Source organism: Ammodytes marinus, assembly GCF_949987685.1.
Source record: "Ammodytes marinus genome assembly, chromosome: 19".
Lineage (NCBI taxonomy): Eukaryota > Metazoa > Chordata > Actinopteri > Uranoscopiformes > Ammodytidae > Ammodytes > Ammodytes marinus.
Window position 1 is genome coordinate 14,968,321 of NC_137223.1, and position 23,742 is coordinate 14,992,062.

The 23,742-nt window shown below is 40.8% G+C and overlaps 2 protein-coding genes across 2 annotated transcripts; one reads left to right on the forward strand and one right to left on the reverse strand.

The window, feature by feature from the left end:
- The first annotated feature begins 16,661 nt into the window (after nucleotides 1–16,661).
- Nucleotides 16,662–19,673, forward strand: mrps18a (mitochondrial ribosomal protein S18A). The gene is made up of 6 exons (XM_080048093.1): nucleotides 16,662–16,815; nucleotides 17,200–17,231; nucleotides 18,028–18,132; nucleotides 18,232–18,355; nucleotides 18,997–19,069; nucleotides 19,154–19,673. Exons 1-6 carry the CDS (start codon nucleotides 16,668–16,670, stop codon nucleotides 19,296–19,298), a joined length of 627 nt encoding a protein of 208 aa, XP_079904219.1. The 5' UTR covers nucleotides 16,662–16,667; the 3' UTR covers nucleotides 19,299–19,673.
- A 139-nt stretch (nucleotides 19,674–19,812) lies between these two features.
- rsph9 (radial spoke head component 9) lies at nucleotides 19,813–23,542 on the reverse strand (the record flags this gene model as incomplete). Its single annotated transcript, XM_080048092.1, has 5 exons — nucleotides 19,813–20,038; nucleotides 21,990–22,136; nucleotides 22,386–22,515; nucleotides 23,049–23,220; nucleotides 23,316–23,542. 5 exons carry the CDS (start codon nucleotides 23,540–23,542, stop codon nucleotides 19,878–19,880), a joined length of 837 nt encoding a protein of 278 aa, XP_079904218.1. The 3' UTR covers nucleotides 19,813–19,877.
- Nucleotides 23,543–23,742: the final 200 nt, after the last annotated feature.

Below are 23,742 nucleotides of genomic sequence, written 5' to 3' on the forward strand. Positions count from 1 at the left end.
AACTTCCAAGGAAGCTTTTGGCAATGACAACATAGGTCCGGATTAAATAAACCAGATACTGTGTGATAATTAGTGAGCTTTTGAGGTGGACAGAGTCAGGCTAGCGATATTACACTGCTTAATGTGAAGTTAAGATAGCTGTCTCATGAATGGGGCCGTATGTTCACTAGACAGATACAAGACTTGCATCAAACCTCTCATATTTCCAATTAGTCAGAAAGCCTGAAAAGCATCTGCACCAAAAATGACCACTAAGGATATATTTAACCTTTGCCAGATGTGCGAGCCAACACATAGAAGAGGGTGTGGATGAAGTAGGTGCAGCAACAAGATGGGAAAACAGTGCTGAAAAGAAAAGAAAGAGTGGAGCAGTGGGAGAAGGAGAATACAGCGGGGCCATTGAGGAGGGGAAGGAGGCTGTCGCTCCCTTCAGGGGTGAAGCAGGGGTGTGTGTGTGTGTGTGTGTGGGGGGGGGGGGGAGGTGGAGGGGGGGCAGAGGTTCTGTAGGAGAGATGGGGGTCTCTCCTGTCTGGGTGGTGGGACCACAGGGAATGACAGAATTATTAGGACGAGCATCTGACAGGAAATAAATACAGTGTGGGCAGGATCGCCCAGGGGCAGCCAGCCAGACATTGTTGAAAACTACAATAAACTGTGCAGTATACTAAATGGGTTAAGAAAACTTTTCACAGTGTGCTGCACCGGAACACTCATGACCTTTGCCGCTCAGACTGAAACTAAATCATTTATTTCTTCCACAGGGCATCATAAAGAGATACTCTCGTTTCAGAGTTTCCTGTGGGTTTTTTTCATTTATTTTCTAAACTACACTGTTGACTTAATCTAAATGGAACAATAACTGATAATTAGAGAACGTTGGTGTTCCAAAAACAAAAGGAAAACTAATTTGACTGAAATCCAGGTTATTGTTGGTCTGCCTGGATACGAAGTCATTAATCATTCATTAATCTTGTTCTAGTCTGGGTCACATCTCGAGGTTGTTGGGATGTCACTGCGTGGGTGATGTTCCCTCATGTTGTGTCTGGATCTGTTGTGATGTGTTGATTAACAGATGGAACAGGAAGACAGATACCTTCATAGCTCCACTGCTCAAGGGCCATCCATCCTCCCTGTCATACAAGGATGTTTGAGCGGAAAGAATGAAAGGCATGGAGAGCACAAAGAGAGAAGACAGCGGTGACTTTGAAGCGTCCTCTTCGTATACGTCATTGTCAAGAGTTTTCTGCCAAAGCGGACCCCTAAGCAACACAAGCAAGTGGCTGACATGCTTCTGACAGTCAAGAAACAACATGAAAGAACATTCTTCTCTATCTCATGAGGACGTGAGTCATGTGGCATCCTTTTCGGTTTGCCACTTCTTTTCCAGCAGTTCCCAGTGTAAACATGAGTAATGTTGTTGGAAAGGCAGCAACGATCCCAGAAAAATGGCATTTTTCCTTCAAACAGTTGTGTTCACAATAGGCTCGAATGTCTGGACATAAAAATTGAGACCTCTTTGTAGCTTAAGGGTAACTAGAAGTGGGGCCTTGATGTGGTATAGACATCCTGGAAGACTCCATAATAATGAAAGCAAATGACTGTGCTAATGCTTCCAGGCCAGGAGATCAGGATATCAGTCATGCAATTTGTAATACTAAACACGACAGGCAGCAGGGGCCTTCCAAAAGCTCTGTGTAAATCAAATTGTCTTAACTTAAAAGGACGTAAAGAAGAAGGAATCTTTGCACCTCGTTCTAAATTAGGAGTCAGTCCAAGACAAATGTATTTAGAATTTTTCTGCCTCCAATGTTTTGTTTTACGAGCCAATTTCCTAAAAGCTGGATGGGTAAGAGTTGAATCCAAGTGCTGTACTTTTTTTTGATTGAAGGATTTGCACTGTTTATCCTAAAGCTAATCTGGTTCCAGACCTCTAAATTGCTGCCCTAATCCCCAATTTTACTAAATATAACTTCAGTGAATCCATTAAGTCAGTTGTCGTGCTGCTGCTTTTTAAAGCAAGATTAGGAATGAAAGCTTCATCTTTCTCTGCCAGAGCCAGACAAATGCTCACAGAATCTTTATTCAAACCAATGCATTAAACCAGTCGGCAAATGGGAATTCCCTCACTTGCCTAAAAGGGCATGTTGTCATCGCTATCAAAATCAGTAACTTCTGCTTTTCTTGCCCTTGTGTCTCTTGAATAAACCGCGCTAGCTCCGTGTCGAAACAGCTGATTGGTGGAGTGATGTGCTGCACAGAACCAGCACAAGTTAAACCAAGCCAGAGAAGAAAATCTTACATTACGAATACAATTTAACGTATATTTGATTTTAAGTTAAGCATTTACAAATGTCTGCTGGCCCACTGTGCAACAGTACTAGGCCGACTTCGGCTACAGCGGTATCTCCGCCGAGCTCCTTATAGTGTCTGCACTGATCGCAATCTCCATTAGGTATACAGAATGACTATGCATTTTGGTTTTTACCATATGGGGCAGGGGCACCATAGTTGGACATTAGCTCCTCACTGTTTTTCCATCTGAAAGGGTTTCAATAATGGGACACTTTCATGCTTAATTTTTGCCATCACAATGAAATTTGATTTTTAGGCTATAGGAAGAATTCTTTGGATGAGAAACTTGTAGACTTATGGTGCAGTTTCTTTGAAAAGTCTACAGTCTTGGTAGTTGCTCTATGGGGCTGTGTTCAGTGGTGCTTTGATGCCAATATCAGCAACTAACAGTAACACTGCTACTATGCTGATGTTCGGCAGGTTATATTTAACAGGGTCACATCTCTGTTGAGTATTTGACTTTGCATCATTATAGAGATATTTCACTCTTAAACCAAATATATAATCCAGATGGTGGGAGACGATAGGATTGCAAGGGAAACGTCAGAAGAACACTTAAGTAATTAAGATTCATTCTGTACTGACTTTGATTATCTGTTGCAAATTTCACTTCAATCCATCCCACATTTGCAGATATATTTCACTCTGAACCATAAATGTCAACCTGACGGTGCTAGCAGAAAAGTCAGGGGATCACCAACACTGGTAGGAGCCTTCCTCAGGGCACCATTAATGTCAGTACAAAACTTAAACGACAGTCCATGCAACAGTTGTAGAGATTTTTCAGTGTCACACATAGTGACCACGAAGAAAAACACACATACATCAAAGATTTCCCCAAGCAGCAGAACAGTACTTTGGTTTCTCAAGAACCATCAATTTAGGATAGAAAAGCCAAAACCAGTTTTGACAAATTAAGACACCAAATCCAACCTTAACACATGACTGCAGATTTATAATACTGTACATGTGTTTTGGGAAAAGAACAGAGTTCTTCAATTTATGGGGGTCAAGCAGTCACCGCTGTGCAACAGGCATGAAGTTAGAGCAACATCCGTGAAAAGTATATTTTCCGTTCTATATCATAAAGGCAAAATGTCCCTTCCGTACGTTTAAGTGAGCATGTAATGCAGACTTGTGCTTGCAACAGCCAAAGGGAGCGTGTGTCTCTTCATCAACATTATCTTTAGCTATCTAAAAAAAGTAATATTATTCATCTTTTTTTTAACGTGACCACCATGCAACTATGAAAATAACTAATTTAATTTCCAGCAGGGCCCCAGTCCACAGAGGCGCACTCTGCTTGGAGCGGATCCACCAAGATCTCCTGCCAGGATGTAAAGATCACAGACCAACACTGGCTCTCTGTGAGGAACACCGCATGACTTTCACTCTGGGTACATGTCTTTAATAATGCTGTTCATGTCTTTATTTTACCTGTGGAGGATGACAAAGATAATTTTATTTCCATGTCTACAGGACATGGGCCCTGAGGTCAACCCTTACTGCGTCCCAAACCTATTTAATGTGGATACTACATAAACACTTTTGCGTGCATGTCTTAATAGGTCTGCAGGGATATTGTGATTTTCATTAACCTTCTGTCCACTGCTGGGATTCAGCCATATCTTGAGGATGAGGTAAGGAAATTATACCCCTGTGTGGGACAAGAGATAACTAGAGCTGTTGTGCTTCCACTAGACCGTTGTATGAGCTATATAAACATATTACAAGGATTTTGGCTATGGTAAAACTTCAAACTGATAAAGTAGGCTTTTCTGTTTCTGTGTGTCTGAAACAAAGGTATTTAGAAGATAACACAAACGTTGCTAACAAACACTACTTTCAAAAGGGGGACCCTAGTGGTCTTTGATTTGATTGGCAGTCACTGTGATTGCAATCTGGCTGAAGTCCCGGATAATTTTTCAGGGACCAGTTTCATATACTGTAAATGGTCAGGTTAGAGGTTGGTCGTGTTTGTTAAACATATTAAGCCGATGATAGACAGCTTTCTGTTGGGAAATTCTGGTTTATTTCAACTTGTTGTATTTCCCATAAATGTGGCTATTGTGGCTCTATATGTCAAACTTTGCACTGGCCACCTCAGTTAGTACAGATTCGGAAAACGAAGAGTCGCCTAAACAACGTACATCAGTGCAAGCTGAACGAGACTCCTACTGCTTTGCAAATAAACTTGGTTTTTACATGAATCTTTTCAAACACTTGCCCCTGAGTCTGACTGAAAGCAAACACAGAAATACAACCATATTTATTCAAGGGGGAGTACACAGAAGTAGCGCTACATCAAAAGGAAGATGACACAAAGAATGGAGGCGGAGAGGGTTTTGCTACAGAGCATAGGACCTGTTTATGCCAGACTTGGAAAAGAGATGTGTCCGCGGATGAGAGTGATCCCAGCTGTGTAAGTACAACCAATGAATTTGCAGCTCTTATCGACAACATTGTCGTCCTTCAGACTCTGTTTAATTTTCCAAAATTCAACTGTAAGAAATGTCAGAGGCTGCCCGATTCAAACAGCCAGCTCATCATATAGTTAGAAAGAAATGATCACAATATGTAAAATTCTTTGTAGGAGATAACAATATGTGTTCCCCACCAACCAAACACTACCACCTTATACATCACACATTTTCTTAAACCAGAATTATCCCTTTTGAGTAATGGAACACAGCCTGTCAGATACTGAAGGGAAATTGGGAGGCCATATAAGATGTTTTACATCCTCTCTCATATTCAATAACTCTCAGAACCGGAATACACATAACGGTTGATGTAAGGTCAAGTTAAGGTATTTTGAATCTATTCACCATCATGACAATGCCTGCCTCAAAGGGATTTATAGAAGAAAGATAAAAGACTTGTCAGTAAGTAAAAGAAAAAACTCAACCAAGAACACAACCAACTCTAGATCTATTTGAACGAGACTTCCAAATGAAAAGAATAAACTATTAAAATGGAAGCTCAACATGACCCAATCATTGATATGCAAAATTAAGAACATTTTCACATTTCCCACTGATATACTATAGTTAAGCTTCTTTTCTCTTTCGCATTATACCTGCTGGAATGGTAGAACATATTTTCTTACCTGGATCTAGTGCAGTTGTGAAATGAAATTGTCCAAATATGTGCAGTCAGAAACAATAAAGCCCTCCAAATGTACCGTAGAGCCTTCTCTTACTTGCAGAAAAGTTGCAAATATTTTGACAGTGCAGGACTTTAATGATGTTGGACTATCCTATTACTGGTGGCATGCAAACTCTATACATCCTGTCAGTGAATGCTCTGTTGCCTCAGGCTACGCAGATATTACTTCAGGGAAAAAAATCTCATTCAGGGGGCAGGGGCAGGTAATACTGTCTGTGTCCTCAGAGACTGGTGTCTGCTATTGGGATTTGAACTGTGGTGTTCACAGCCCAGGGCGCATGAATTTAACATGATTTTCTGGATGATGACAGAAGTATGTCTTCCTTGTAAGTGTGGCCTGTTGTGTTAAAGATATTGTATATCTGTTTCACATTACTGTGCTTCCATAGGTTTAACCTGCAACTTATTCAATGTACAGCTCCAAATAATCAGAGCCACATTTCCGCTGCAGGGAGGAAGCTTTCTGGACTGGGATATACTGGATGAGGTAGTGGTCACACTGTCAAATTGCAGTGGATCATTATTCTGTGCTGGTTAAAAAAGCATCATGGACCAAGCATATACGCTAAAAGTGCAAAACAGGGTTAATCATAAACGGCCTAATAGTTGCCTGTCAGGAATAGTTGGACATTTTGAGAAATGCACTTATTGGCTGTGTTACCGAGAGATGTGGAGATTGATGCTACTCGTGTTTTTTTTTCAGTAGATATGCAGCTGGATTGAGCAGCCAGTTATAGGACGAAAAAGCTTGTCAGAGAAGAAAAACTAGAACTGCCTGGCGGTTTTATGCACCAGTGAGGCATACAACTGCCAAAAGGTGAAATAACAGTGTTGGTAGGCAATGCTTTCTAGTGACCTTGACATTTAACCGCCATAATCTAAGCAGTTCATCCTCAAGTCAAAATGTGATTTTGTACCAAATTGACAAAAATCCCTCAAAGCGTTCATGAGACATGTATTCACAGTGACCTTGGCTTTTGACCTCCAACATCTAATCAGTTATTCCTTGAGTAAGATTGGACATTTTTGGAAAGTTTGAAGAAAAACCCTCAAAGCGTTAATGAGAAACCATGTTCACAAGAATGGCTCAGACTGGTGGACAGACAGACAGACAGACAGACAGACAGACAAAGGTACATATGTACGTACCAGCAACTAAAGGTCACAGATTACATGTGATATCTTCTTTGTTGAACAAAAGCAAAAGTGAAAAAATCAACAACTTGATTCTTTGCAGGGGTTTGTATCATTTCTTGGATTGGATCATTTACGTTTTCGATTAGATAGCTGTATAGGTGCTGTTAGTCTGGTATCGATTTACCTTAAAAAGAAGCTAGGCTAACTCTTTCCCTGTTTTTGCTAAACTAAGATAACCTGCTGCTGGCTGTGGCAATATTTCCATGTTACTCCCAGCATGAAAGTGAATGAGTGCAGTTCCTAAAATGTAAAGTTAGTTCAAGTGTATGTCTTCTCTTGGTTATTTCAAACATGAGTTTTTGAATGAATGAATTAACTTAATAGGGGGGCGCCCTTAGCTCAGTTGGTAGGGCGTCCCCCCCATGGGCCTCGGCCAGCAGCGGATCCGGGTTCGATTCCACCCCGCGGTCGTTCTCTGCATGTCTCTCCCCTCTCTGCCCCATTTCAACTCTGTCTCTACACTATCAATAAAGCATTAAAAAAAAAGCCAAAAAATAAATAAAATAATGAACTTAATCAATAGTTTTACCAAGAAAATTATAGAAAGTCCACCAATTATGAATTAAGTCCACTGGGATGTAAACTTAAATCAATGCTTTTATGTATATACAAAAGTACAAACAAGTGTCTAATTACTGTCTCTAACTTTTAGTGGCATAGCTTTTTTTCCATCTCTCATTACATTTTTGGCTCTGCATGGATCACAGACACAAGACCCTTTTTGAACTTTAAAAGAGATCTTCATCAGATCAAATATCTGCAGATTTCCTGAGGATCAGTTGTAGATGAGCTCCAGTAGTGTTTTGATCATACAGAACACTTGGAAAAACATTGGATAGATCTCCTTAACTTCTAACAGGTGGAGTGGTTGATGCAACAAAGAGTTCTTCAATCAGGATCATGGAAAATGTACTTTACATATATGTGAATTGTTGTGTAAGTCAGATAAACCAAAGGCATGTGCTCCAGGAGGATGGGAACAAGTCATACAGCAATGTCAAACCGTTATTTATGGCGGAAATGTGTATATGTGATAACTTGTTGATAACGTTCTTTCACATAATAAACTTTTGGTTTGGATATATAAATCTGTCAAACTGAAATTCTCTGAGGAGGTGAGCACCAGTCGCTCCAAGGAGCTATCTCCTTTTAAAAAAGGAAAACTTTCTCATTGTTCGTGTAAGGAGTGAAGCGCTGACACGATCCAGATGCAGCCAAAGAGCAATGTCGACGAAAAGCCATCCTGAACACAAAACATGAAGTCAGTCTGAGATAAGATTATCCCACTATTTAAACCAAGAAACATTTATTCAATGCGAAAACTATTTTTAAATATATTTTTTATATGTATTCTTCTCAATTTTCTCTACGGTGTCAGTCCACCACTTTGATACAGACTGAAATAACAAATTATGCATATTTGCACTGAAATTCCGGGAGTCCAGAGAACGCATCATTTGTTGTTCCCTTGACTTTGCCCCTAGCACCACCATTAGGTCAAAGACATGCCCTTAATCAAGTAAATATCTTATGAGGTTAACATTTGTGATTTTGAGTTAAATGTCTCAACAGCTATTCAATGGTTTGTCCTACGCATTGGTACAGCCATTCATGTCCACCTCAGGATACAAAGTAATGTTGATGATCCCTTGATCATCTAGTGCCACTATCAAGTCAACATTTCCATTTTCCTGAATCTTTGTTAAACTATTATGGTGAACATTGGTGAATACTACACATCAGCAAGTTGGCATACAAGAGGTACATGTTAGCATACTGATGTTGGCATATCAGCCTCACATCTTAGTTTTCCAAAGATGTATCAGTCATATTTTAATAAGAGACTAATTTTAGCAGCCAGGACTCTTTGTTCAGGTCTATATGTTACATTAATTAGTGAACAATGTACTCAGAGAGATCGCCCTTGCTAAGAAAAAAAAACACAGGTAGATATCCCTTGTCTTTTACAGCTGTAGGGTCAGAAACATGAAAGAGTACATGACACTGATCAAATATACTGTATATAAGGGACATGAGGGACCAGAGTCTTTGATTCCTTTGTGATTATTTTCCCTGAACGAGCATATGGGGATACTCTGACTACGGGGTGTTTATTGGATATAAAGAGACTTAAATCAGCTGAGAGGACTTTCTGTTTGTGCTTCCATGGTGTTTCTGTGTTTCCTCACTGTTGTGTTCACTCGCCTCTTTTATTCCTTTTCCTTAAAGTCCTCCATCACGGCCCATGAAGGTCCCTGGTGAGCTCCCGGTTGCTTGGGATCATTGTGCTTAGTACCACAACAAATGGAAAACATCCCACATTTGTAAATGGGCTCTTGCCAGTTGGACAGATTTTTTAAAACAATGTTTCAGCAGGGGAAAAGAAAGTCTGCTTTTTCTGAGCCTAAGCAGCCAACTGTGTGGTTTGGAAGGCTAAACATGTTATCCAATCAAATGTAATTAGATTTTCACAATGTTTTACACAGTTTACACCTTCCTCTTTGTATATTTACAGATGTCTGGGCCGGCTGAGTGATCACTGTGAGTCTTGTGAGCTGTAGGGGATATATTAATCACAACATTGACTTGTTCCTTTTCCAAGTTGTTCCTTTGGACAGTATTTCTTGCTTGTCTTTCCATTATGGGAATTAATGTGCTATTCTAAGTCAGCAAGATGTTAAACACTGAGGCTTTTTCAGAGACAAAATAAATAAAATTACCAGAAACATATTGAAGGGTGATAAAAGGTTAATCTCCTTGGTTTGGCTTTCGATTCTTCGTTTCCAACAAGAGAATATAATCGAAATATTCATGAACAATCGCATCAATGCAATTTAATGCAGATGAATTAAAATGCACTAAAGTTGATAATACAATAATCTGGTTGGAAATACACTGAGGTGCCAATGGCTGCAAAAGTTTCATAGCCTCACTTCAAAGCAAAACCCAGTCGGTGGATGGCAGCAAACTGAAACATGGCTATTAACCTGTAACATTTGACCATGAAACATACCACAAGTTACTCAGGTAAAAAAACAAACAAACATGAAGTTCACCATTAGATGTTTTTATGTGGCGTGAATAAAAATAATTAAACATGTGAGTGTTCTTGTACTGCATTATAAAGCAGTTCCTTGGAAGAAGCAGCTCTTCCTCTCTGACTGTTAAGTCCTGTGTTTGCCAGCCATGGAATTTTACTGGAGAGTTTGCCTTGTATTTGACTGCCCAGTCCTTATACATACTAGTGAATGGATGATGGAAGGACTTCAGGTTTGCCTCTTTTCATCGTCCACTCTTTTGTTGCATCATGTCTCATTGTGTCGAGAAAAAGTCTCCTAATTAAGCCCAATGCATAAAGACTGGAGAAACCCTTGACTGATTGCTGTTCACTGTATTGCTTCTTCTCACCATGGCAAGGCGGACCGGACACACACACACACACACACACACACACACACACACACACACACACACACACACACACACACACACAGAAAAAAGGTTTTTACATTCTCTCTCAGGAGGTTAAGATGTATTGGACATGGTGTTAAAAATACACAAAAAAAGAGGGTAGTAAAAATGAGAAAAAAAGACGGTCTCAAGTTGTTTTCATGAATGACCCCCAACTGGGAAAGGAAGAGAACAAGGGACAAAGATCATGTTCCCCATCAGGGAGCCCACATAACATGTCTCTCTGATGGGGGGGGGGGCTCCCTAGGTCTGAACACACATCGCTCTGGAGGAAAATTCATTAACTCTTCTCTATTTAATTCAAGTTGTAGATATGCAGATCTGTTATTTCTTCATAGGTTATTCATTTACTTTATATTTGTGGAACACAGACAGTTTATGTATGAGGAGTATGACTAGTATTAAAGCAGTAGTAGTACTGGTACAACACAAGGTACAAAATACCTTGTGTTCTGATTTGACTTGACATGAGTAGTACCTCAGTTGCCCTATTGTACTAACTGAACTTTTGTGGCCTGTAGGTTGTTAAAACTCTCTATAGTGTCCTTGATAACATTTGGGTGAATGTATGTCATTATTCAATCATCAAGGTCTCCCTGGCTTACTAACTGTCTGCTTGGAGGTGCAGTTAAAACAGTGCCAGAGCGATGCTGCACCTGACAATCACCACCGCCCCCTGCTGGGCTCCACCTGTCTACACTTTAGCCGGCTTCTTCATGCATTTCTACAGTATACCATTTGATACATTCACTCTGCAGAGGAGTCAAAGAAAAAGAAGGCAGACTAATTAGGGGCAAGGAAAGTGATGAAGTGCTCTCGTATAACACCTTGTTTTCTTTACAAGCCAGGTGTGGTTCACTTATAGGAGTTGTATAGACTAAAGCAGTAAGATATCTGTGGTTCTCACTTCAACTTGAAGGTCGCCCCACACAACCTTTTCCAACCCGAGTTTTGCTATCAACTAGTGAAATCAGTATAGAAATGTCCTTATATTTCAATAAAATATTAAGTTGTATATACTATTAACCCAACTGTGTGTTGTACTTCATAGAGTTTGTATACAGTGTAGGTCAACAAGTCCACATTTTGCTGAAAAAAGTATGTGAAGTTAGGGGACATAGACAAGCTTTAAAGTAAACTGACTTCACAATGGAATTTGACATGAATTTCAAAGGGGGAATGAATGGCACCGAATGAAGTGGTGAAATAAGCATGTGAGTTCACAGGCAAGAGGGATGTGAGATGGTAATGTCAATAAAAGCAACATTTTCATGTCGATCAATAGCCAAACAATAACCCCAGTATGAAGTGACACCTGGTAAGAAGTAGCTACGCTCAGCATCGGCCAAGAACCCTGGAATTTGTTTAGCTGCAAACAGCTTACTCAACAAGCACCATGGCAACACATTACCAGAGCCAAACTATCATAGATTCGGGTCAAACTGTCTTAAAGCGGCTCTAACCAATGTTTTTGATGTAGACAATGGAATGGCGTTGTGTAATGTGAAATGGGCCTTTCAAAGTGATGAGCATGAAGATTCTGAAGTTCCACCCAGCTCTTGGAAGAATATTTCATCTCATTTTGATTCATTCTCATAGCACAGGACGGGTCAGTATCGGTTTAAATCACAGCAGCAAGCTTTTTTTTCAGCAAAAAGCTATTTGGTCATTTCATCCTGCAATATATTGACACAATTAGCATCTAGCTGGTTAACTCATGGAGCATTTCACATCAAAAGAACCAGATGTTTCACCGATGTGTTGGTGGAGACCAAAACAGAGCTTAAAGGAGAGTGGATATTCCACTGTTTGCTTTAGACTTTATAAGACCACATCAACTTTATAGAGTGATATTATGTCAGTTCTGTGTTTACAGCTTGCATCTGACCAAGAAGATCAGGTAAACATGAATAAATCTGAAGATTAAAATCTGTGCATATATTGTAAGTAGGATGTCGAGTGGGATGAAACATTTGTAATTCGAGAAGAACAAAAAAAGTAGCAGCTCCTTTCACATAAATGGTCACCTCATAAGTCACATGGCCACCTGTAGACAGCCTTTCTAGTGAAAGGGACTGAAGTTCACTGGAAACCATCTGGCCTATGGGAGAATGCCGCTGCAGGCGTCATGGCAACTTGCACACGGAGGACGTTAAGAGCAGAGGCAGCCATGGTGGGAAACTGATCCGGGCAGCGCTGCACAAATCAGCACAGCAGGAGATGGTCATGTATCACGTTAAAACATCCTTCTGAGCTTATATGAATCACTGGTTGTTGTTCCAACAGGAAACATGCTTCTTTCATCTAAAACAGATGGAGGGGGGAAAAATTCACAGCCTAAGTTTAGCCGTTAGTTGTCTCTTCGTTTTCCTCTTCGTTTTCATCTCCTGCTTTAATTGACTTCCTTGTTCCTGACCACTGGGGGTGACCCTTCAAAAGGTCGGACAAACACAACTCCACCGGAGACCTCAGGAGGTGCAGCGCCAGTTCCGAACTAAAACAAAAACGACATCCCAGCGAGAGGCAAAAATGCAAAAGGGAGAGAACTAAATGCAAAGAAACATTTGGAGTGGACCACTCCGAAGCCCAAGGAGCTATTGTTTCAATGGCAATGCAACCTGCATGAAAATTGTTTCGATTCTATGGTGCATACATCAAGTGTGCAAATGAGAACAACAGATGCAGGGGGAGCATGTGTTTGTTTGTGTATTTGTATTTACTTGCTAGGGTGAATATGTGTGTGTGTGTGTGTGTGTGTGTGTGTGTGTGTGTGTGTGTGTGTGTGTGTGTGTGTGTGTGTGTGTGTGTGTGTGTGTGTGCGTGTGTGTGTGTGTGTGTGTGTGTGTGTTTGTGTGTGTGAGGGTATGGAAAGCAGTACTCTCTCAGGTCCGAGCGGAAGAAAAAGCGGGGATAAGAGCCTCTTCAAAGGCCAGTGAATTTGTTGAAGAAGCCAGTGCCATTTAGCACGTACGCCAAAGGAATTGCTGGAAGGGTAGATGGTGAGTGAGAGAGAGGGCTGAGGAAAGAAGAGATTGGGGTGGGAGGGTTGTTTGCTTCTAGGACGGATAGGGATTCATGTCACTCGCTAGAAAAAGCTTTACCCAACATCAGAGCGATCAATGCACACCCGATGTCACTCTTAACATTGACACCCGCCCCCGCGGACGATGAAACCTGCGCCTCTGTTTCCACTTGTCTGCTTTGGCCAACGTCTTCCTTCTCACCTCATTTTACGAGCAGTGGGGGCACTTTGACTTTAACTCATTCCCTTGAAATAGGCTAATTGTGTTCAGTTGACTTCCTTGGATGCAACAGCCCTTACAAGTTAATCACCCAGGAAAGCCTCTTAGTGACAGCTATGCCTTAATTGCATACCAGACCGTGCCCATCAATTCGGATGGCAGCAAATCCACACATTCCATCTCGCATGGGAATGAGACGTTCTGTCGAAAAACGTTTGACGGTTCTCACTGAGCAAAATATTCCCCACTCAAATAGAGAGAGGAGTTAGAAACCTGTGCCACTAGAGTCAGATTGTAATTAAAATGTGACTTCTCGGATTCCGCTGTGTCGCTGTTGTGGCCCTCTCGCAGAGCCCTTTGTGTTTAGACTCTTGAGCAAAAGCTATCACTGGCGGGGGCCCTTCAGTCTTAACCAAAACATTAAACAAACTGACCAGCGTGACAACAATAAGGGGAATGCGGCAGGGTGGGCTGGATGGGTTTTGGTGCCCACTTTTCTTCGCTCTGGTCCCAGCTCTTCTGCTCGCTCCATGTTGTGCTTGTAGCAGTTTATCCAGAGAAGCAGGGGTGAAGAAGATGCTAACCTTTTCCACACAGCAATAACTTCCCACCATGACATCGGACCAACATTGCTTCAGTGTCCCTCAGCACTCGCTGTGAAAATGTCAGAGGAGCTCTTTTCATCTGAGGGAAATCCTATCTGATTTACTCTCCCCCCTCCTCTTCCTCAGCTGAGGCGCCTGTTTGTACAAGGCCATGTTTCATTTGAATATCAAAGCCTGTGAGGAGGTGGCCAGACACTTTAAATGCCATTTTTTGGGGCTTCACTCAAGGAATGTGACTGCTTAAGTGTCCTTGACGAAGGGACCTGATCATTGAGACAATGGTTCCTTTGTGGTATCAGGGTGACGGTAATCTCTATTCTGCTCTCTGCTCCATAGACGAGACAAACACCAAAGACTGAGATTTGCATCTCAGTGTGTGCAGCTCTATTAGGATCCACAGTTTGGATGGCATTTGAGAAATGGTTCACATTTTTGGCCATGAAACCAGACAATCATGATGGTGACATGACCTAACCCTTCTGCATTCACAACTCACTATGCTGAGCCAACCATGGCAGAGACACACAAATGTCTCTGCTATGGTTGGCTCAAATGTCGATGTTATATGCTGGCACAATTTCAATTTTCAATTCAATTTTTGCTGGAATTGTCATGTTATGTGAATAACATACATATGAGAAACAATAACTTCCCTTATACCAATACATTTTTTAACAACCCAAAACAAATAAGTGACTAGGGTGTTCCCTGTCCATACCCTTTATATCTCTATTTAAAGAAAACATTTTCTTTTTAAAGTTTCACTAGGTGCCCTGAGTTTCCAAACCAAATTTGCTCTGGTGTGTTTCAAACCAAAATGCAGCGTGTGTAGCCTTGAGGTCCAACACATATGTTCAGTGAATTTGTATCCTCATGATTTTTCTTTAGAAACCATTGTTTACATTTATGATTCATAGCTTGCAGTCTTTTTCTTTGTTGCCTATGCTGGTGCATTGCTATGTTTCATCACGTCAATCTGTCAATCAGTGCAATAAAGGGAAACTGTTGGCATTGCATACATGTGTAACAGGATACCTGTGCGCTTACACTCATTCATGTGCATCCTCCTATGCATGCATGATACAAATACACTTGTAGAAACGCGCCTCTATAGAGCAACTAGTGGTCAGAAACCAAACAGTGTACTGTCACTTTAACATGGCTGGGTCTACCTTCTATCCTCACGCAAATTGTCATCCTGTTGTTTGGCCTCTTGAAGAGGAGGACCACAGAAATGAGAGAGATTGCGATGCATACATTGAAGTTCATGCTAACTAAATGTTTCATATACATTTTTTACTAGATTTAGTTTGAAACATTGAGATCTATGTACTGTAAGAAGACAATGTGTATCATGAGGGTTATGCTTCAGTTCATCACACAGCTCTAATTTCAACACGAATAGGTTCCATAATTGTTTTTGTTTATTGTATATGAGGGGACTTTTTTAAGCAGATCTGTTGTTGCAGCATGGCCTGGCCTGGCTTTCTTAATGCTATTTTTTTTATGAGAACAGATGAAGCCAGGAGATAAATCTCGCAAAACAGCAAACAAAAACACGAAAAACTGGACAATGGCATAGTGTTCTCACGATAAGATTATCACACACAGTCTCTTTATCTGGGCACGAAGAATCTCCTTGTATCTTCATTTTTCTGCAACAAAAGTTTGGCATGTTCCTACACTGCTCCTCTAGGTGCCTCTCATACTCTCATCTGATGAGCACGCTATGAAAGAGATATGAACAGCAACCCTATCTTTGTTGTGAACTGTGAGCATCTAAACTTAAACAACTCAAGGATGAAAGAATCTGTAGGATCCAAAGATACGTACATGCTGCAGTTGATCGCATAGTCGGCAGGATTTATTTTTCCCCCTGTGCTGGCACGTTAGGTTTACAGTAAATCTTCCTTGAAGACAAATACATTCCAGTTTCACACTATCTCCTCTCAGGGCTTAGAAACATCTCTCCAGCTCTGCAATGTCTGTGTCAATGTCACCCCTTCCTATTTTTTTGTTCTGTTTTTTTAATGCCATGTCTTCATTGCTTTTCCCTCGTGTGTTTATTTTTTTTAAATGTGGTGCTGCAATTGGGAAGATGTAATTACCTAATATTCTTTAGATCTTGGCTCACACTGTGTTTCCCTTTGAGGCAAAGATTTTAATCATCATAAAGTGTAGCTATAATCATATCGATCTAGAACCGAAAAGCAATGTCCAATGTCAGTGCAACAATTTTAATCAGGCCAGTTCATTTAACACTAACAAATGTCAGATAGGATATGGGGGGACAATAGTAATAGTAGCCTAGTGTTAATTTATTTCTGTGGAAATGGTATTATATTGCTCTAAGTGTAATAAGTGGTCAATTACTGCAAAATTAGACATACTGCTACATATATCCATTCTAGTATTCTAGACAGATAGATAGATTATTTTTATTGAATTATCTATTATATTGCACTGTTGAATTGAGTCTGAGAACAAATAATTACATTGCCAATGCCAACAACTGCTTTTGTGAATGTTGAGCATGTCAAATAGTCTTCACCGAGTGTGTCGCTGTTCCCTTTTTTTATTCTCGCGAGACTACGAGACAGGAAGAGACGAAGACGAAGGTCAGGAATTAAACATGGCAGCCCGCAGTGTGTTGAGGTCTGTATGTACCTCGTTTTCAGGCTTGAAATTAAATGCCACAGGAACGAACTTGAAGCTTCAACAGAGGATAAATGTTCCCCAGCTACCGGCTTTCACCATTCAGAGCCGAGGCATCCGCCAAGGTGAGACTGCAGCCCAGAAACGTTAACAGAGCTTCCAGGCATGTAAACGTGGAACACAAATAAAACAAACTCATCTTTTTGCTATGAATGCATCTGCTGAGGTTATCTTTCCCTCTTGGAATCTTTTCATTTAGTTATTAATCTGCATTTTGTAGTAGGCTTAACACATATTTGACATTTTATAACTTAATAATGAAGGTACTAAACCTTTATGCAACCACATTATCAGTCAGGCTCATTGCAACTAAAGTGATTGTATGTGAATTCTGATTAAGCTACAGTTCTGATGATAGCATCACATTTATAGAAAAGGTTCGTCATAATGTTGTTGTCAAGCAGTATTATATGTATTTATTTTAACTTCATGCAATGTCTGTTTTACAGTGGTGGAGAAGCAAGAGGCTAAAACAACAACTGTAAGTGAAAACAGGCTCTGCATGCTTTTTATGCATCATGACATGTTCTGTCAAAAAAAGTATTTTTAATTAATGTGGTGAGCAGAAATACCCGCGTGATGTATTTATACTATTGCTTTTATAAATCTGGCTATTTTCCAATTAATCTAATTTAAAACCCAAAGAAAATAAAAATGTGCTGCTATTTTTTACAGACACTCTTACCACAAGCAGCAATGATGTAATGTTGAGTGTGTGGATGTGTAAATGAATTGAAAGCAGAAAACACAGTGCAATACATACAATTCAGCGAAGAATCATACACAAAAATAAAATAGTTTATTTATATGGTCTGTGTTTATAAATGATCACTGTTGGTATGCAACTAATGTAGGAAAACCTTTTTTCTCATGTAGGTGAGGACTGGAGTAGCAGGTTTATCCTATAAGCGTTTAATTTGTGGATACAGCTTTGACATTTCAAGGTTGTCAGCTTAGAATTAAGATGAATATTTCTGCACATGAAGGGGTGCTGAAGCTAAGCAGGTCCACTGATCACATGCGGTTCGATCCCCTTCTCCTGCTAGCTTCATTAATGTCACACATATAAAAGTGTCACTGGGCAGGACACTGAACCCCAAATTGCTCCCGATGGTTAGCTTGCACTCTGTACAGTAGCTGGTGCAATCGGCCAATGTAGAGCCCTTTGGAAAAAAGTGCTACATAAATGCAGTCTATTTACCAGTCCGTGTAAATATTAAGTGAACTTGACAAAGAGCCTACAATAGCTTTTTATTACTATACTAACTGTCCGTCAGGTTGAGGGACAAATACTGGACACTCCAGCAGCACCACAGCCTCCAAACCCCACGGCCAAGTGTCCTATCTACAGATGGAACCTGCAGCAGAAATACAACTACACGGTAAATGGCCCACAGGCATGTGATGTAATGGAACAAATGATCTCAGGCATGGAAAGATTTTGAGCTGTTTTCTAAAGGTCCTGGTTTTCCTCCCTCCAGGATGTGTTGCTGCTCAGTCAGTTCATCCGGGCAGACGGAGGGATGTTGCCCAGGAGAATCACTGGTCTCTGTTCAGAGGAGCATCGCAAGATGATCGCCTGTGTGCAGATGGCCCAGAGAGCAGGTCAGTGTTACCGCCTGCCTGCCCTATGTATTTAAATCCTCACCCGCTCCAAAGTCAAATGACAGTCGACGTCTGTTTGCCACATTATGTTACAAATTTGCAATGATTTGAATAGACTTAGCTAGAGATTCTGACCCTGTCAAAATTGTAAAAGAAGTTGTACCAACTGGGCAAAAAAATCTCCAAACTACATATTTATTGCAGACCGAAATATTGAAGCAGCATCTTTTTCTGCCTGTGTTGCTTCTGTGAATATTGACTTCTCAGGGCTGCAAATTAAATGATTGGTTTCATTGTAAACACTTGCACACACTTAATACTGTTACCCTCTCACTCAGACTGAGATAAGATGGGCTTTGATTTCAGACAACAAGGCTGATAAAGTGTTAATTCAACTGTGTAAGTTCTTCTTCAGATTTTGTTTACAGACAATTGGCTGTTACATTAAAACAAAGTACATGGGAGGGTCTGTGGTGAAGTGGTTAAAGTGTCCCCCTAGAGGCTCAGTTCTCATTGGGTTCGAATCTGACCCGTGGTCCATTCTCTGCGTAGCACTTTTAAACTCTCTCCAAAATCTGTCTAATAAAAAAACGCAAATAAAAAACAGAGTACATGAATGTGTTTTTTTTTTTGTTATCAAGGTCTGCTGCCTGACCACAGACCTAAACTTCCAGAGGACCATGTCCCAAAGAGGCCCAAGCAACAACTTAACAGGTAAAATGTATTCATGTGTCACCTCTATCGATCAATCGCAAGCACCAGTCCCACTGCAATAATTCTATTATGTTTATTGTACAGATACCTGACACGCTGGTCCATTGACTCTGTGAAACCAATCTACAAAAGGGGACTTAAGTGGTCTAAGAGGCGCATGTCTGTTGGACACCCAGCACTCCAGGACAATGTGTGTTACGGCGTCAAGCCCCTTTCCCTAAAACACTGAAGGATAGAAAGCCTGACAAATCGGTGCAGCAACTGGACTGGAGATTGGGTGGGCCCTTTTCTTCAAGGATGTAGTTCCAATGCGATTGACTTTTGTCATACCGCCTTGGGAAAAGGCGTAAAAGCTTTATCCATCTGTATTTATTCAACCTCTTGTTTATTAAGCTGTGTCACGCTATCAATGATTCATGCTAGGCCCTACCCAGAACCATCTATCCTGTCGCTGTTGATTTTCAAAAAGCCCTTGAAGTGAACACTCTGACAACTCCATGTGAGAATCAAGTTGGGTCAGTGTTACAGTTTCACAGTAGGTGGTACGTTGACTGTGTATACTCCAAGGCAACACAGATGTGCAAATAAAATGCTCTCAACATGTGTTTACTGTAGAGGACTAGCTTTTGTGCATGAGAACTAAATTGAACAAAGAGCTTGTAGACACACACACCGCACGACTGTACTTTAGTTTATTTGTTTTAAGATATTATGAGCATTAAGTTCATGTTAGCGTGGATTACATTTCACGAGTTTGACGAAGAACAGAGAAACATTTTAGCTAGAATTATGTATAAGATGTCACTTTTTACAGCATGAATGGTAGGTCCAAATTCTTGGTCCCATCACCGATATAGATGTAGCCATGCTGTGGCGTCATTGGCACATGGTAGAAGGTCAGGCCGAGCCACAGTAGGCTGCGAAGCACGCACACTTTGCTAGCACTCTCAAACTGAAGACTCCACGATCCTACGCACAAACAAAGAAAGAGTTGTTGTAAACAATTGATGTTAAGTGCAGGAGGCTACCACGTCATGTTCTCTGACTGCACCAGTTGTGCTGAGTTGAAACGGAGGCTGCAGTAATCTTTCTTTTCAGTCCAAGGAGATTATACGATTCGCATGCTAGAGGCAACCAAAGGATACTCCTATAAGAAAGCCCTGGGTGCTGTGATTACTGTCAAAACCGGTTTTGCCATGTTTGGGTGTGACCATAAACCCGAGATGCAGGGAATTGAGAATATGAACTGGATCTGCTACTATGTCAATAACATTAAAGCCGGTTGATAGACAGTTTTTGCACCACTTTTTCATCTCTTCAAGTAAAAGCTTGACCTAACTCAAGATTCGGGTATGATTTATGAAACATGTGGTGTCCAGGTTATAGCTGTACTTGTGCAGGAGGCGAAATGTAAAGCCATAAAGCAGGAGCTGGAAACAGTTTGCTGCATTGTTGTGGAAAAGAGGGGGAGCCCAACTCAGGGTCTCATAGGGAATCACCTGTCTTTAGATGGAGATGCATCATACTGCATGTGCCCCAGAGTCCTATTAAAACAAAGTTAACGCTTACTCCTTTTCAGCAAATGCATGCGATCTGCTGTTGAAGCGGCTGCAGTGAGTGTGGCGTTGAGGCAGCTGTGTAATGTCTGCTGCAGTGATGACACTGCTGACATCCGTATCAACTCAAAGGAACACACACAAACATATACACAAGAGGAAGCCCTCTTAAATCCGACATCTGTTGCTTGTCTGGCCATGGGGCGCTAAACATTTTTTTATTCTCACACACACGTTTACATCAGAGCGCCTCTGTATCTACATTCACCGAGGCCTGGAGTGCATCCAGCAAAGAAACCGCCCTAAACACACTATTCTATTAACAGTATTTTTAGTTTGCTTATTATTTGCCTCCTAGGTCTGATTTGTCTAACGTGTTCTGTACACAAGCTGAAGTGTCTGTGCTTTTTTTTTTTACCACGCAATTATATATTTGACACAAAAAAAAATTATAGGCAAAGCTAGCTCAAGAAAACAAGTCTCGGCAAGTTTGTCGTTGTAGTGCCCTTAAAACCTGCCTTGGATAGTAATTTGAAGTATGTTCTCATAAATTGGCTAAAACACGCTATTATTATTTCTTGAATTGTTTTAGTTGGGTTTCTTACAGATGGGAACAATCACAATATACTTAACATCGGTCTGTTTTCTGGTGGTCCTCTGGTCTTCCCAGTCACTGCTTTCTGTCCTGGTTTTTATCTTACTCAGTTTCGTGGGGAAATGATGACCAGTGGAATGATGGTTCATTTCCCCAAGAGGAACATGAGGCCTGACTCGGTAGGTGGGCCCTGAATCCAACAGCCCAGAATATCTCGATGCCAATCAGACCAGTGTATGCAAAAACTCAATGAAGCAAAGTTAAAGGGAAATTCTTCCAACTCATTTCCAGAAAAAAAGTTTTTCATCTGGCAGACATCAGGAGTTTTAGGACTTTATCCAATCAGTTTAGCCCTGCTATTCCAACCATATTACTGTTACGATATCCATTTTTCCACTGTAAAGACTCCCCTCCGAACTTTCGGTCAGTGGAATCGCCATAATGACTTGTGCAAAAATCACAGATCATTGCATTGTAATGTAGCATGCAAGGTAGTTGGGTCACACTAAAAAAAACTAATGTACTTCTTGCACTGTTAAGGCCTTAATAACACTTGGGTCCTTTTTCTGCACTGGTTTGATATACTGTAGCTTTCTTTTCAAAACCTCAGAGACCAGTATTAATAAAATGAAAACAGGTGTAGATGTGTTCAGGTACCTCAATACTTGCAACACATCTTCTAATATTTGTTTGTTAGGTGATGTAATAACTATGTGATAACTGGTGACATGGGTTAGATTGTTGGGTAGACTGAACTGTGAAGTTTCACCTTCAGGAATGTCGTCACTCAGTACATCCAGGAAGTCGATAGCTGAGTTCAGATCCCCCATTTCCAGGATGGATTTCTTCTTCAGATTCTTTGGTTTGCTGAAGTGAAGGAAGTTGTCAAGCTTCCCTGCTTCAGAATGGGACAGACCTGAGGAACGTTGCACAGTGGCAGACATGTTTTTTTAAAACAATTGATGTTGCAATTATACAGTGGAATGATGTGGTTAATGCTTATGTTTTAACCACATCATTTTGATTAGAGTTAAAAGAAAGATCCTACTTTTTTTTTCATTATCTGTCAATATTAAATTAATTACAACATTTTAACCATAATTTTTGCAAACACTTTGGGGTCAGACAGGCTGCAGAAAACACACCGCAAAGACAGTATATTTACCACCAAAGCTACAGTTGGTCTGGACGAGGCCATGTGGACTCTTGACGAAGGCACCTCTTGGTACCACGGACACTTCCTCGTTGATCTGATGAACTGTCACTGCAAGCCTGCTCTCCTCCTTGACTTTGGTCTGAAACCGAGAACTGCCCCTCACTACGCTGGAATTTCACAACTACAGATTCAACACTCAAGACTGCAGTTATCTTAAGCACTTTTTCTTCTTTGCAATTATAGCTGATTGGAAATTGTGAGGCATAAATTATCTGTGGAAAAAGGTAGGACATTTTCTCTAATGCAGTTTTTGTTTTTTCTGAATGTGATATTTGGTCCAGGATAGCATCCTTGATTTTTTTTATTTTTTTATTAATATGTCAACTGTATAATGCTGTGCTGATTTTTTTTAAATATTATCTGGCTACCTTAAGGTAAATTTAACTTTTTTGTTGTTACTCCAATGCTGTGCTACTGAATACAACACTTGGTACGGTATGTCTCATCAAGTAGCCTACTAGTCTTCTGAATACTATAATAGACCTATCACTTAATTGACATGGACATGGCTCTATGTGAGGAAAAGACTTGCTTTTGAATTTAATCCCACAGCTCAACATTTTCACACTATATACAACTACACAGTAGGCCTAGCCTATTGATCATACTGACCACTATTTCTTCCTCCGTCTCGTCATCCTCTCCTTGTCGGATGATCTGTGTATAAATATGCTCATACACGTATGAGGGGTCTCCTATGAAGCGACCCTTTGCAGCTTTGGACACCTCAGCAATCATGGAGTCCGTGGCAGGGGGGATCAGGAACCAGTCCATGCAGTTGAAGCTGGAGACAACAGACAAAAGGACACAAACAGGTAGGCCTATACTGTCACACTGTCCAACGGAAGACACAGTAACAAAGGGTTGAGGCTATCTTACCTATAGAGACTCTTTTTATCCGTCATCTCATCTTCTCCTCTCCCCTGTGCGATAAAATAATCATCCTTTACTCCCAATATTTTGCCCCAAAATAAGACTCGGTGGAACTTGTAGTTTTTCTTCAGGATCACCAAGGAAGTCTGAAGAGCGGTTCTCCGCTCAACGTTCAAAGTGCAGCCGCTACCCGCAACGAGCTCCAAAGAATAGTACAACGAATTTGAGTCCATTGTTGACGTAAAACTACTTTTTAGCTTAAAATGAAATTACCTTAACGTTAGCTGGTGTTTTTAAACTACCTGCTACCTTCTTCCTAGCATAACAACTAACCAAAACCTTCAGGTCCCGAACGCTGGTTTGGTTGCTGATGACAACAAACCCCGTCCCGCTGGTTGTCATAGCAACATCACTGTTTTCTTCTTTTTTTCTT